The sequence below is a fragment of the Vipera berus genome (assembly GCF_964194415.1).
Source record: "Vipera berus genome assembly, chromosome: 5".
In the NCBI taxonomy this organism is placed as follows: domain Eukaryota; kingdom Metazoa; phylum Chordata; class Lepidosauria; order Squamata; family Viperidae; genus Vipera; species Vipera berus.
In genome coordinates, this window is record NC_138207.1 from 64,338,138 (window position 1) to 64,354,618 (window position 16,481).

General features: G+C 38.0%; 1 protein-coding gene across 1 annotated transcript in view; it reads right to left on the minus strand.

The window, feature by feature from the left end:
- Nucleotides 1-16,481, minus strand: part of ADAM12 (ADAM metallopeptidase domain 12) — a 308,768-nt gene that overhangs the window by 277,086 nt on the left and 15,201 nt on the right. Inside the window, exon 2 of the mRNA XM_081329681.1 lies at nt 11,337-11,470. Coding sequence (XP_081185807.1) covers nt 11,337-11,470 — 134 coding nt within the window. The remainder of the gene's footprint in view (nt 1-11,336; nt 11,471-16,481) is intronic.

Here is a 16,481-nt window from a genome sequence, read left to right on the forward strand (position 1 = left end):
TCTGAGATGGCACATCTAGCATTGCCAAACAAAGCTGGGGGGAATGTGGCATATCACTTGGTGGATGATATAATATCTGAATGGAAAAAATATAGCTGTAAGTTTGTAACTTTTTTTACAATTAGTTTTCTTCAAAATCTCATTTTCTGGCCAATTTATTCAGCTCAGTATAAGAAATAAAAGGTAAAAGGTAAAGGTTCCCCCACACATGCGTGCTAGTCATTTCTGACTCTAGGGGAAATCTCCGTTTCAAAGCCGAAGAGCCAGCGCTTGTCCGAGGACGTCTCTGTGGTCATGTGGCCGGCATGACTAGACCCCAAAGGTGCACGGAACGCTGTTACCTTCCCACCGGAGTGGTCCCTATTTTTCTACTTGCATTTTTACATGCTTTTGAACTGCTAGGTTGGCAGAGGCTGGGACGAGTAACAGGCGCTCACTCTGTTACGCGGCACTCGGGATTCGACCCGCCAAACTGCCGACCTTCTGATCAACAAAAGCTCAGCGTCCCAACCCACTGAGCCACCGCGTCCCTTTTAGTATAAGAAATACAGTCCACTATTCCACCAGTTGAATCACACAGGCCTCATGATAATTGTCTATAGGTTATTGGGGCACATCTTGGATCAACTTTAGAGTCAATTATGATATGTAGGTTCTTCAAGCTGCTTTCTATACTCCACTTGAGGTATAATGAGTTTGTTTGATTGTTTGTTTGCTTGTTTGTACCAAGTCAGTTTTTGACTTTTGGTGATTGCCTGGACAAGTTCCTGAAGTTTTCTTCACAAGATTTCAGAAATAGTTGCCATTGCCTCTTTCTTAGGGCTGAGAGGGAGTAACTGGCTCAAGGACACCTAGCTGGTTTTGTACCTAAGTAGTGAGTAGAGCGCAGTCTCCTTGTTTCTAGCCCAATGCCTTAACCTCTACACCAGACTGGCTCTATAATGACATTAGGATTCTTGATGTGTATGGATTTGATCACAGTGGACATTAGCTTGCTTATCCAACCAGAGGGATTCTCAATTTATTTCACGTTGTTGTTGTTAGTTGTGAAGTCGTGTCCGACCCATCGCGACCCCATGGACAATGTTCCTCCAGGCCTACCATCTTCTGGAGTCCATTTAAGCTCACACCTACTGCTTCAGTGACTCCATCCAGCCACCTCATTCTCTGTCATCCCCTTCTTCTCTTGCCCTCAACCTTTCCCAGCATTAGGCTCTTCTCCAGTGAGTCCTTCCTTCTCATTAGGTGTTACTTTCATGTTACTTTCTCCTAATCTTTTATATTAACTTACATCTTTAGCATATGCTGTACTTCAATGTTTCTTTTTCCTGCAGTAATCTAAGTAGAAACTTTCTGGTGTCTTTTTTGAATAAAGTTTATTTGGAAAAATAAACTGTTTTTCCTACATTTGCCAAAGTTGTCCCGAAGGTGCTTTTTCACGAGGCAACAGGACTTTCTTTTTTCTCTTTGAAGACATTTTGCTTCTCATCCAAGAAGCTTCTTCAGCTCTGACTGAATGGTGAGGAATGGAAGGATTTATATTCCTTGCAGACAGCTGGTCATTTGCATTCTTTTAGAAAGTTGTTGAGGCCTCCTGGAGGCTTATCTATGTTGTCAGGGTCACCTGAGTAGCGCAAATGGGTGTGGAGCCTTCTTGGAACTGTTGAAAGGATTGTGTTGTAGACTGAAGAGAGATGATGTCATCCCTCCTCCTCCGTTGAGAGAGGGCTGTTCAGTTTTCACAGATGGCCTCTTTGACCCCTCTTTCAAACCAGCAGTCCTCTCTGTCCAAAATGTGGACCAGTGACTCAGTGTAATCTGCCAGCTTTGGAAAATAAACAACTGTTTTGATCCTTTCCAACTGTTGATATTCATTGAGCAAGTACAGTTGGCAGGACTTGGGGTGGGCAGGACAGAATTCTAACACTTTTGTATCCATTGCCTTTTGTATCCATTGAATCTCTTTGTGTGGACCAAGTCTACTCACCTTAGTTTCAGGAGTCCAAACTACACTGCTGTTCTGTCATTGGAACGCAAGGAAAACAGATTGGAAAGCAAGGGAGGCAGAAAGGCTTAAAAATTGAATGACTGTTACAACTGAACCATATTGTTAATGTACTAATGTTTTCATAACAGGACAGGGAAGGTTAGATGTGTTCCTTTGAAATTGTCCACCACTTCTGAGATATTTCAGAAGTATTCATGTATTTCATTTTTATCTCACCTTTTTATTTTGGCCAATTCAAAGTTCCATTGCTATTTCCTCACAACAGTAACGCTGTGAGGTGAGTTGGACTGGGAGATAATGACTGGCCAAAAGCCACCTAGCCAGCTTTTATGCCTGAGAGAGAACTAGAACTCATGGTATTCTGGTTTCTAGCCCAGCACCTTAGCTAATACCCCAGGCTTTGGATGTTTTTCAAAATGGCTCCAGTGAACTGAAAACAATAAGGATTTGCAATTTCCTAACCCAAGCACATTTGATGTAGAGAAAATTTACTCCAGGAAGATTTTGACAGTAAAGAAAAACAAACAATGCATTTACAGTACACTTTTTGAGAGATGGAAGGCTGTGACTGTTACAAAGAGAAAAAGAGCCTTGCAATTTGAGAAGCAGCCTAGACAAATGCCATGACAGGGATATGTTCAAATCAATTTGGAAATGTCACCACCCTTTATTGTCAAATTGTAAGCCAGCCTGAATGTATACTCAGGGTCTCCCATTGGATGTACCTTCAGGTTTATTATTTAAAAGAGGATATTTTAAATCTTTGTGCTATAGTGCTCTCACAACAAATCATGGTAGAAGCAACCATCTAACAACGTGCACAGCTAGAGTGTGGAGATGTCATTTTCTCCACAACTAATAGTATATGAGGGCCTAACTAGAGGCATTGGGAGATGCAATGAGGACAGCTCAATAAACAGTTGGTGCTCTTATGCAAATAGGCATAGCAGTTTCAAAATCCAATAAAAAGAATAATAAGATTCCACTTGAAAACTACAAGCCAGCAGAGGGACTTTAAAAATAGCAACACTGCAGTTACACCCAATGGGCCAGTCCCAATCCTTATGAATTGGAGAAAACATGTATATGTTCTCTGGTCTTCTGTTGATCTGAAAATATGGCCATCGCCATTAATTCTTGAGGGCTTGAGTGAATTTTTCAGAGAACTAAAAATTGTATTGCTAGTTTATTGTCCTACCTACAGTGATATAAATCAGTGACTGGGTCATATTTTACATACCAAACATAATAGATTACAAAGGGAGGAGAGATGGCCAGAAACAATTCCTACTCTTGATGAATTTCAGTAAACATTGGGTTGGCATTTATTATGTGAAGTTTTCCACCATCATACATTTTTATTGCTATGTTGTTTTCTTTTTTATTTCTCTTTGTATTAGACATTTCCCAAAGTTTTCTGAGACTTTAACAGATTGCAAATACTGTTAAATAAGCAAACAAGCTGATATTCTTTTTTGGGGGGGAGGAATATGTCAAGGTATTATTCCAGAATAATTCTAAATGCCTGCCCAAATTAAGCCTAATTATCAGATGATAAAGGGACGCGGTGGCTCAGTGGGTTAGGACGCTGAGCTTGTCGATCAGATGGTCCTGAGTGCCGTGTAACAGAACGAGCGCCTGTTACTCATCCCAGCTTCTGCCAACCTAGCAGTTCGAAAACACGTAAAAATGAAAGTAGAAAAATAGGGACCACTACGGTGGGAAGGTAACAGCATTCCATGCGCCTTTGGCGTCTAGTCATGCCAGCCACATGACCACGGAGACGTCCTCGGACAAGCGCTGGCTCTTCGGCTTTGAAACGGAGATGAGCACTGGCCCCTAGAGTTGGAAATGACTAGCACACATGTGGGGGGAAACCTTTACCTTTACCTTATCAGATGACAGTCAAATGACTTTGAGTATTGGAGTATCAAATGACTTTCACAAAAATCAAGAGAATATTGAAAGATAGCTCTGTTTTTTTTAAGTAGTATCTTCCACACTTGCCTTTTACCCTTAGCCTCCACACCAAATTAAAAAAGCAATTAGTGGGCATTTTCCCACCAGTTCATGATGTTTGGTGGGAGGGGAAGAAAATCAGCCCTTGCTATCAACCAGCCTCTGTCTCTAAAGTGCATAGAATGCTATACACAAGGATAGCACCATTTGTTGGCATCATGCCACTGGCAAATAGAGACTGTCAGTGAAGACAATACTTTGCATGCTGATGCAACTTCCTCCTGGCCTAAAATGAAGAGCAATTTAACTCGGCCGTGAAGGAGAAGCCTAGTGCAGACATGGATGGAATGAACTTAATATCCTGACTTTTATTTTATAAAACTCAAGGCAGAATGCACAATGTTCCTTCCATTTCTTCTTACATAAACAATCCTGTGAAGTGATACTGGCTCAAAGTCACCCAGTCAACTTCTATATTTAAAGACAAACCACAACTCAAGGTTCCCCAGTTTCTGGTCCAACATTTTAACCATCACACCAAGCTTCATCTGTTTAAGAACAATCATAAAGCTTGACTTTGTGAGCATCTATATAAAAGGAACATGGTGTAGAACAGCAATGAAAAAGCTAAATGAATCCTGCATGAATGAACACTGTACTTTATAGTATATTATGCTCCACAACTGTATCAAATTATTTCTAACTTCAAGCTATTGTTAAGGCTGTGGGGCATTCCAGACTTTTGCTGTATTTTTAAGCGAGAGCAAATTGTATTTTATGATAATATTAAGACTTCAATTAAGAGAATAGCACATATAGCATCACACAGAAAGTAGCTCAACAGAAGTAAGTGCTACAGAGATATTCTTATCAGGAAAGAGCCTTATATGAAACTTGAAAGAGTTTTCAGCTATAGCAGCATGATGAGCAGTGGGAACGATTTAGCCAAGATCACTCTAAGATGAAACCAACGATCTTCACAAGCCAAGCTGGAAACAATCAAATTTCTTTGTGCTAGACAAGAATAGCAGAAGAGAACTATTACTTAGCCTGGCCTTGGAAGCAACTGGTTAAATTACAATCGGTCCAGAATATTTTCCCTGAAGTAGCAAGATTGGTTATCTGAGCAGGAGTAAAGGATTATAACCATAATTTACATGAAGTCCAAAACACCAAAATATACTGCAAAGTTTGCAGAGGTTGCTGCGTCTGAGATCAGTATGTGTATAGCTCAATGTTTCAGGGTATAGAGTGCAACTGTTCTGTTTCATGGAATAATATAGGAAAAGAGTTCCAGATGACACCACTTCAAAATTTCCAATTATAAGCTTTCAGATTTCTTCACTTTTTCTTCCATATTAACACAGAAACCCTGATTAAGAGAAAAATGTTTTGTTTGTTTGATTGATTTGTGTGCCACCCATCTCGTCTAGAGGCGATAAATAAATGAAATGCAGAGTGTCTGAATTGGAGTGATTCAAATGGATAAATTTGTATTTTAGTCATATTGTATACTAGCCTTCCTAACCTACTGGTGTTATCCAGAAATGCTAGACTACAACTGAGAATTATAGCACCTATAGTCTAATACAATACTCCTAAAAGAAGTATTAAATTCTGTATATTGCAGTCTATATCAGCTTCTCTTTTGAAACTAGTAGAACTGACATGCCACTCTGCATTTTGTGTTGTAATAATCATTGAGGAACTCACTTTAATATCCTTTTAATTTGAAAGAATTAAGGGAATTGAACTGATAACAAGAAAAGTCCCCCCCTTCTTTATTACTAATGTTCTTCCCAACAAAACTACTTTAAAAAATTTTCTCCAGGCCACATTTTAGTGAAAAGTAGGGTTTGCAACAAAGAGCAGAAACCATTTTTCTAGGCTCAGATAAAAATGTCTTAAATAATATTTTGTGTTTGTGTGGGTGAGACAAGGATGGTACATTTGCTTTCAGTAAAAAGAAATTATTATTGGTGCAAGTATATATATCTTTGTGTAAATGGCATCTTTGGAGGAGAAGGAAGCACATCTACCAGGGCTCCACAAATTCACTCTCTAAAGCTGTGAAACTATCACTGGAAGACTTGACTGAGATTTTCTGGGTACACAAGCTCATTTCCAGAAGATACATCTGCCCCCCATGTTTACGTCAGAGGATAGTGGCATTAGCAATAGCAATAGCAATAGCACTTATATACCGCTTCATAGTGCTTTACAGCCCTCTCTAAGAAGTTTACAAAGTCAGCATATTGCTGTCAACGCTGCTAACATCGAATGTTATTGCTTGACAAGAGATGAAGAAGTAGCTATTTCATATTAAACTTGTGTATTGCTTTGAGACTTGTGTATTGCTTTAGTTTAAAGTTGGGAGGAGGGAAGAGTAGGAATGCACTTTCAAGGCCATTTGTCTCTCTAAAGAAGATAAGGCTTTGGTGGTTCTTCTAATGGAAGGGAAACTGATTCTTTAAATTAATTGGAGAATATGATTAATGACAAAATTAGAAAGGTGGAGAATTGTGTTTTAATATATTGTGCAAGGGGCAGAGATTTCAGATTCCAGCTTCCTTCGAGCAAGCATTTGCTGGTGTATTAGGCCAACAAAGGACTTTTAAGGTAAACAATGCCTCAGAGTCACTTGAAAAGCCCATAGTCGGAAACTTGACAATTGCCTCCAACAATCTGGGTCCTCATTTTACCAACCTTGGAAGGATGGAAGGCTGAGTCAACCCTGAGCAGGTGATAATAAGTTCCTGGATGTGAGCTGACTTAGCCTGCAATACTGCATTCTAACCACTGCACCGCCACAGGCTTATTAAAGGAAAAAGCTTTAATATTTCTTCAAAGCATTACTTTACTCCTGCTTGAGCGGCAGCTTGGATTAGAAGATTTCCAAGTCCCTTCCAACCCTGTTATTCTGTGTTATTCTTCTTTAACTTATATGAGCAGTCATGCAATGTTGATGCATATGCAAAAGGGGCATGGTTTCAATCCTAATACTGTAACCATTATCTTGATTCTTTTTATCCACTAACCCTAAGGCTGTTATTGCTACCACCAACCTGTAGTGGAGGGAGAGAGGGAGGGAGGGAGGGAGGGAGGGAGGGAGGGAGGAAGGAAGGAAGGAAGGAAGGAAGGAAGGAAGGAAGGAAGGAAGGAAGGAAGGAAGGAAGGAAGGAAAGGCTTATCTCCCCATTAGAATGATCTACCTGCAATAGAACTGGCACTTTTTTTCCTCATCACCAGTCAACTGGTGGGATAAAAGAAATTATATCATACCACCTGAAGTTATAAGTATGAATAAAGAACAACACATTTAAGTGAATATTCAGCTTAGTTTGCCAGAATTTAATGGAAGAAAGCATAACACAGCATGTATGTAATGCACCAAAGCCTTGCAAAATTATATTTTCAAATGAAACATAATGGAAAAATGTATTATAAACATGAGGTAATTATTTTAATACTGCTGAAATAATTTAACTTATATTTACATTTGACCTGATGTTAGTAACTGCTTTGTTTCAGTATTACTCACTTATTGGAGCGAGATCATAAGCACATAATCAAAGGCCAGTGTTGCCAATGGCTCTAAAAAATTATACATGGCTGAGTTAATATTTTATGAATTATGAAATACTGCAGAAATTAACATATATGAAGAATGCTATCATGGCCAGGGCTGATTATTATTGCCAGAATCTTGCAGTCAAGTAACAGGAAGAGTGAATTAACAGCTTGAGAGCACAAGCCAGGAGATCATATCAATAAAGTAAGAGAAAAATAGATATCACAGTAGTAAAACGGGATGTAAGAAAAACAGGACTTAAGTTTTAAATAAGAATTCTCAAAAACAAAAAGTTGCAATTGTTGAATTTCAGCAACCAGAAATTTTCTGAAAGAGTGTAACTATTAGTTCTCTTGCCTCTTGTCCATTCCAGGTCTTTCTCTATTTGTAATCACTTCAGGAAGTCTAATTCTTCCTCTTCTGCCTACTCTCCAACACGGATGGGCCAACTCTGCTGTCAATACAGATAGTCCTCGATTTATAACAGTTCATTTAGTGACCCTTCAAAATTACAACGACAGTGAAAAAAGTGACATGTCTGTTTTTCACATTTATAATGTTGCAGCATCCCCCATGGTCAGGTGATCAAAATTCAGATGCTTGGTAACTGGTTTATTACAGATGCAGTCAGTGGTGGGATCCAGCTGGTTTGCACCAGTTCGGCAGAACCTGTAGGTAATTTTTTGTTGCCCAGGCCCACACATTTGAATCCCACCACTGGTTGCAGTGTCCCGAGGTCATGTGACCACCATGTCAAGGATGAAACTCTGGCAGCTACATGCCTCTGTATTTCAACTTGCATTTAGCGTAAGGGGGGGAGGTGTTACTTTCAAGCAGGTTAGGTGGAGAAATGAAACTTCTAAGATTCCGCTGAAGACTGTGAGAGCCTGAAACCTTTTCAAGTACACCATAACAGGTATGGATTTGAAGCAGACAGTTCCCATAACAAGGTGAACTTGTTTATGTGGACTACATAAGATGTTGGGGGTTTGGCTGGGAAAATTAATGTTTAAATCTATGAATTGGTGTTGGAACCTCAGAATTAGTTTTGCTTTGATGTTACCTTGCAGTGTATTCAATAAACAGTAAGATTTTCGGAGACGGAACGAACCTGGAGTTTTATTTGGATTCTCAAATTGGATTGACACACCTTTGTGACAAACGAACAAACTTCTGACAAACAAAGTTAATAGGGAAGCCAGACTAACTTAACAATCGTGTTATTAACTTAACAATTGCAGTGATTCACTTAACAAGAAAGGTCGTAAAACAGGGCAAAACTCACTTAAATGTCTCACTTAGCATTGAAAATTGTGGGCTAAATTTTGGTCATAATTTGAGGACTATCTGCACATATATATCTCTGCTGTCATAGATCTAGAGCAGGGGTGTCAAACTGCCGGCCCGCAGGCCAGATGCATCATAGTGAAACCATGCCCACCCTATTGCCAGCAATGGCAAAAAAGTTGTGATACATCACGACACGTCATGTGATGTTGCAAGTTTGACAACCCTGATCTACAGTCTGTTCCACTTTTTTTCGGCTCCAGGTATTATAAGCCAGCTGGCATGTTTATAACTCTGGTTTAGTCTTGGATTAGACAGAAATGTTTCTTGAGTTCCTCATCTGATTCAACTTCATTTTCATCAAAGCTAAAAGCTTCATGGGCATACATAGCTACAATGGAGATAGTGGTATTTCTGAATCATCTTCTCAGATTTGTCTAAATCAAACTGGTTCATAATAAATGCTAGCAGATTAGTTTTTGTATGGTAAAAATGTAATAAATCATTATATATGTCCCTTGCTGAATTTCTCACAACAAGAATATTTTGTATTAAATTTGCAGTTTCCACGGGAATGGGAGCACTATTATTCCATGCCACTCTCAGTATTAAATCAGCATTTTTATTTAACATTCACCTTGAATTACAAGCAATTGGAAAGCAAATTAATGTCATGAATGCCATTATCATTCTTCTCTGAAAAATGTTATACTGAAGCTCTTTCAATACACTGTATTCATCACTTTTGAAAATCTCTAAAGTACAGCAAAGATGACCATCTGTTTCTAATTAAACAACCAAAAAATAGATTTAGATGGATACTAAATACATAAGATACGTTAGCTTGTTTATAATTCCAGGTGTAAGTCTAAATCTCCTTTAGTAAGCATGTTTTATTTTTCAAAATGGTAAATATTCCTTTTATAGAAAAATAAACTTTAAATATAAACTGATATAGTTTAAGAAACAAATAAATGAAGGGTGCCTGTAAAAGCAGAATGTCAATTAATCTAAATGAGTTTTTCAAGTGTATTTCTTACATACAGTATGTTACAAATGTGTAAAATGGAAAGGGGTTTATATACATCTGAAGAACTTGCAAGATACATTTTATCCATTGTATCCAAAATCTGGTAAAAGCAAAGCCCTTAAATCAAAGGTATATTGTATAGTCACATACATATATCCAAACAAATACCACGACTTAGCTTTTAAAAGATGAATCAGTACAAGGGATAATTGTTAGGACTGGTCTTCCTGAAAAATAATCTAAACCTGATTGAATACAATGGCGTTTATCTCTTACTAAATATAGATAAGATTGTGCTGCAAGTAATCCTAAGTAATTGTTATATAAAGATATATATGAGCAAAAAAAAGCTTTCAAATGGTTGTAAAACTGTAATTCAATTATTCAACGAATCTTATTTTCAGTAGGCATTTTATTTGTTCTAGTAATTCCTTCTACTAGAAGGATTGAAGCAAGTAAGATAGCAACACTCTTCAGAAGGGAAAAACTGTTATGTCAAAAGAGATCAGGTACTTCTGAAGACCAACAAAGGATGACAAAATATCTGTTGATTCGGAAAAACAGGAGGAAGAGACATAAAATATGAATCCTGGAACATAGACTTTTATACAGGTTTTATCTTTTGTGTATATCAGGGGTCCCCAATCCGCGGGCCGTGGCCTATTTGCAATCGGGCAACATGAGTAGTAGGTCAGCATGCATATACGCAAAGCTCAACTTGCACACCCAGTGGGCAGGCACACATGCACACATGTGCATAGCTCAACTTGTGCAAGTCGAGCTGTGTGTACATGCACACATGCACTGACCCACTGCTCACATGGCATGGTTCCCCTCTCCCCCACCATGCCACCAAGCTATAAAGGTTGGGGACTGCTGGTGTATACCATAATATGCAGATATTTTGTGTGTACAAATGGCTTTCTTTTTATCTACAATTTAAAAAGAGAATTATTCTAAATGCATCATGTCTGTGTGCCTTTTGCTGAGAAGCTAGATATACAAGGTCATCTGGAGAGATTCTTCCACATCTCAGATTCTGCCTGTTAATTGCTTAACAAATAATAAAACAAAATATATTAACATCTTATGTGGTTTTTCACCTCAAATCAGAATACACTTTTACTTTGGGCAAGTTAAAAGGCCACAATTTCTAACCAAAACTATGAGCCAGCATAAGAAGTTATTCTCCTGAACAGTTTTCTGAGGAAAAATAAAAATATTTGTGATCACATTGCGAAGTGAGGAAGGTGATTCTGCACAATGACAGATATATATGTTTAGCTTCAACCTGAGAAAATTCAAATGTATTTGATCTCCTTAGGTTGGCCACCCAAAATTCTAGAGTGCTTCAGTTTGGGGAAAGAAGAGATAAATATTGCTTCAAATTAAAAAAGATTGTAGTCCTATATACTCCTGTACTGTAATCCATGAAATGATGCTACAAAACAAAACAAAAAAATAGTTGAAACACAACTTACCTGTTCATAAAGATTCTTTATTGGTTTCCACTGTTTACCACTCAAAAGATAAGGGATGGTTATGTGGTAGTGTTCTAGTTGTTCTCTTTGAATCCATTGCCTAGGGAATTCCAGTTTACTTTCAGCAGTTTCTCCTAGTATAATTTTTTAAAAAATATTAAATGTTAGTGAAGGACTGGCATCAGCAGTACAGCAGTATAAACTATTGCTAAGTAAATCTGAAAGTATAACATAAGCCAATACACAAAAATAATTAAAATACATATCAGAATAAGCTTTTATATGTCTTACATTGTGTTATGTTTTGTATATTTTGGTTGCAAGTTGCAGTGATTCCACTTTGAAAGCACAAACAGGGTGAACACATAGGGAAAAGGGCAGTGATTCACTTGTGATAGAACAACAAAGCAACAGATCCTCTTTTTTGTTATTCTTCTGATCCATTGACTTCTTACATTATGTTTTTGGACACAATTTTAGAATACTACTGCATTTGATAGAGATTACTTTTAAGTGGCTGACTATTTGAAAGAGTCTCCAATCCAAGTCCAACTTAACAATGAAGAAGCATTCAGGAGGAAGAGCATAGATACTGATATAATCCGTGATGTCCAGCATATGACAATAATTTTTTCTCCCACATTACTGCAATCAAAATAGCCAGGTCGGAGCTTATAAAGTTTTCTATTTAATTTGTATAAGCTGAACTCAGTTCTTTAGAAAGTGAAAATTTTGTTTAAAATATCTCAGAACTTGAAATAATTCTTAAAATATTTACAGCGGTTAAGAGTTGAAGACACTGTGTAGTAGTACTTTTGCTCCTCCTTCATGGGGCAATTTGTTAGTGGTTATGGGCAAAAAGAGATGAGCCAGTCATCCCTCTTTTGGGGGATGGGACTGCACAGTTGGGTACTCTGTTCTCTGTTATCCAATATCTACATTAAGCTGCTTGGAAAAGTCATCCGTTCAGTCTGATCTGAGGTTTAGTATCAATATGTTGATGATACCCAATTATACACTGCTAACCTGGGTCACATAGGAGAGGGTGTCAATGTCTCATCAGTGTCTGGAAGCAGATGAATGAAATAAGCTGAAATTGAACTTAGCTAAAGCTAAATGAGGTTATTGTTTCTCTGTCAGAGCTTCCTGATATCACCACTGATGTTTCTTGATGGGATGTCACTGCTTTGAAGGAGCAAGTTTGTGACTTGTAGTCCTTCTAGATTCAGAACTACCACTAGATGGACAAGTGGAGGTTATGACCACTGAATCTTTTGCCAGTTTCATCTGGTGTACCAATTGCAAACTTAATGGAAGAGGAGGATGTCATAACTCATGCTGTCATCACCACTCATCTGGACTAATGAAATTCAATCAGCACTTGGGATTGCCTTAGAGGCAATCAAGAAGCTTCAATTACTCCAGAATGCAGCAGGCCAAACATTGGCAGATACTCACTTACACCCTAGGCCAGGGGTCGGCAACCCGAAAAAGGAAAAGAGCCACTGGGAACCAGTTCCATCACACATTAAAAAAAGTGGGAGCCGCGTGCATGCGTCCATGCATGCGCATGCGCAAAAAACGTTTCTTGCGCATGCGCAGACGCGCGCAGTTGCCTTTTTTTAATGTGTGATGGAACCGGTTCCCGGTTGCACGACGGGCCGCGGCAACTTTCGCAACAAGCGGGGCCGCTACCCATTCTGAGAGGTGCGCACGCACCTCCCCAAACCTCCCCAAACGTCGGGAGGTCTCCGGACGGCAGCGGCTTGGGAGAGGTGCACGCGCACTCTCCAAACCGCCGCCATCCCGTTTGCACAGCTGCCGTGAATGCGGCAGGTCTCCGGACGGGACGGCGGCGGCTTGGAGAGGTGCACGCGCACCTCCGCCCTTCGGAAAGGTGCGCGCGCACCTCTCGGAATGGGCGGTGCCACTCTCAAAGAGCCGAATGCGGCTTCGGAGCCGCGGGTTGCCGACCCGTGCCCTAGGCACACCTATGCCCTAAGCATAGCAGAGACAGCAAAATTAACCTATTTGATTAGGGAAAGATGATTTTATCATTTACAAGAAACCTCTTACAGACCTTTTGTTGAAGATAAGAGAAAAATGTGATTTGGGGGTTTGAAGATTAGAAAGGGTAGCTTATGGAAAGAAACTTTAGAAAGAGGAGGGAACATAGATTTGTATTTATACGCAGTGTGAAGAAGATCAGAGATCACTTCTTTATCATTTTTTGGTTTCCTTTTCTTTCTTTTTCTCTTCTGTTTTCTTTTTCACTATTTACCATTTTTCTTTGTTATACTTAATTTCTTTTATGGTTTTTACTTCATTAAAAATTTCTTCAATAAAATTATTTTTTTTTAAAAAAGGGAATTCTTTGCCCTCTGAAATTCAATCAGCATGCATTAGCTTTTAGAAAATTATTTAAAGCACAATTAAGGAGACTTTTGATTTTTAAATAACACCATCTTTTTTTCTTGTTTCTATGATATTTACTTAAGTTTTCCCCTTTTGGTGGTGTCTTATAATTGCTTATAGTGTTATACCATGTATGTTTTAATGGCATGATTGTATTCCCTTGATAGTCACTTAATTAAAATAGGTAAAGCAAATAAAAATAAATAAATGTGAAAGTCGTATCATGTTTCATAGTTGCTCATTTAAAAGAATGTGTAGAGCATGTAAAAATGATAATGGCTCCCAAGAAAGTACCATTTCTATGAATCAATCCCTCCAATACAGAGACACAAATACATACACACAAACATATGGCAGAAATACTGCTTCCGGCCTGACCTTGCTTAGCTTTTTAAGATCGGCATAAGCTCTGTAAGCACTCAAGTTTATTGTCCAGAGTCTAAGAAAAGACTACTGTCTCAAACAAAGATCTATCCAGCCCAGCATTGTGTTGCCATGGTGACCAAACACATGCCTATGGTAAACCGATAAGCACCCTCCTGCTCATTTTTACCAACAACTGCCATTAGGAAACGTAATGCCTTGGATATAGAAGCTAATGTATAGCCATCACTGTTACCAATTAATATTCCCTAGGGGGCCTATGAGAGTTTCAAGCAACTGTGAACTGTTTGGGTATAAATCTCAAGCATCAAAATATTCCCACATGTGGCGAGTAGATGCAATTCATTACTTTTTAGAAGTACACAAACATCCACCACCAAATTCTACCCCATCAGTTTATAAAGAATTCCATTACATCAGTTGTTTAGTTGAGTCACTAAAGGATGACATTTGCTTATGCATTATTAAGTCAGCCATGAAGATCTGCCCAAATCATATTTCAGCTATTCTTTGGACAGAAAAATGTCTTGCACTGTAATTAAGGCAGATTCTTTGTTGTCAGGCAATGAATTAGATTTTACTTGCACAAGAATCAAATTTTTATTTGTAAATCGTAAGGTTAGGTTTCCTGTAGAAAACCTAACCTATAAGCCAGACAGAAAACATTTTCAGAAATAAAAAGTTAACTAAACTGAAAACCAAATTTCCAAGAAAACATACAAATTAAATAAATTATAACAGTAGTTTTTAACATAACCTAGAAATATATCTGAAAACAGAAGCTGACAGGATATATGGGAGCAATGATATTTATATGAGACAAGGAAATGTGTGAAATAAAGGTTGTGAAGCCAAAATGCATAAAGAAATACAGAAAGAAGATATATCAAGTAGACAGAACAATAAAACCAAATAGCAAACAAAATTCATGACAACTGAATAAAGGTGTATGGGGGAATATAGATGTCAAAGCAAGGAATAAAGAACAGGCTCTGCAGTTTAAGCCATTTTGAATGTAGCTTTATTTTTATATACATATTTGTAGAATTCAGAAAAGACATGTTTCCAAATTCACATATTACAATAAATTATGGCATTCTTCCAACATGATAAAACAAGGCATAAAAATCTAGTTAAAACATAATGCTAGGCAATATAACCATCTACTATAAATGATATCACAATACAGTAATGCTGTCAATTCATTTTGCTAATCCAAACCCAAACAACCTATATAATGGACCAATAGATCCACTGTTTATCTGTCAAAACCATTCACCAATTCCAGCATTACTGGATTGCCATTTTTAACATGACCTATCTGTAATGTTTCAAATTTCTATGGATATGCATATTGCTGCTTTTTATACATACCGGTAATTGTCAATCTCTAGCTTTTCAAAATGGGTAGTAAAAGAAAAGCTTAAGATAACGTATTTATGACTAAGGCTGATAAACATAAGCAGTAAGTCAAGAAAATATGACAAATGGTTGGTTTTTTTGCCCAATCCAGCTTTCTTAAAAATGAATTCATTTAACATGCTATTACAAACCTTAAATTATAAAAATGTGTTGAAAATACCAGAATGAAACTTAACAGATAGAACTCCACAATTATTCAGTTAGGAAACAAGACATCAGGTAAGTGCTCAACTATAATATGGATCTCACCTGGCTAGATAATAGTGGAAATGTGAATTTTTTCACTGTGAAAATGATTTGGAATAAGTTGCAAATTGATAATGATCTGAAGGATTGAAGGGAAATAATGTCATTTTAGGCAACATCAACACTAGTTTCAAAATAATGGGAAAGAGTAGTTTCGCTTTATTCTACACTGGCCACATCCTAATTTTGAGTACTGTCAGCTCTGAGCACCACACTTCAAGAAGGATGCAGAAAAATCAGCATAGGTTCAGAGAAGGACAATAACTAGGGACTAGAAACATTGGAGAAAAGAAGAATATTTAGCCTCGAAAATAGAAAGCCAAGGAAGATATGACAGCACTCTTGAAATACTGAGAGGATGTTATATCACAGAGAGTCAAGATCCATTTTCTGTCATTCCAGAATGCAGGATACTGTACGTAATAATGGGTTTCAGTGCCAGAAAGTTAGATCCTAGGGAGGAAAAATTCTAACACTAATAGCATATTCACAGGGAACCAATTATTCAGAAAGATGGTAGCCTTCTCTTCATTGGATACTCAAGCTGAGGCTAGATAGCCATCTATCTTGGATACTTTAATTTGGATTCCAGTACACAGCTGGAATTGGATACAATAACCCAAGCAGCTTCTTCCAGCCTAATGATTCTAGTGACAGTTGACAGTCTCTCTCTTGTGA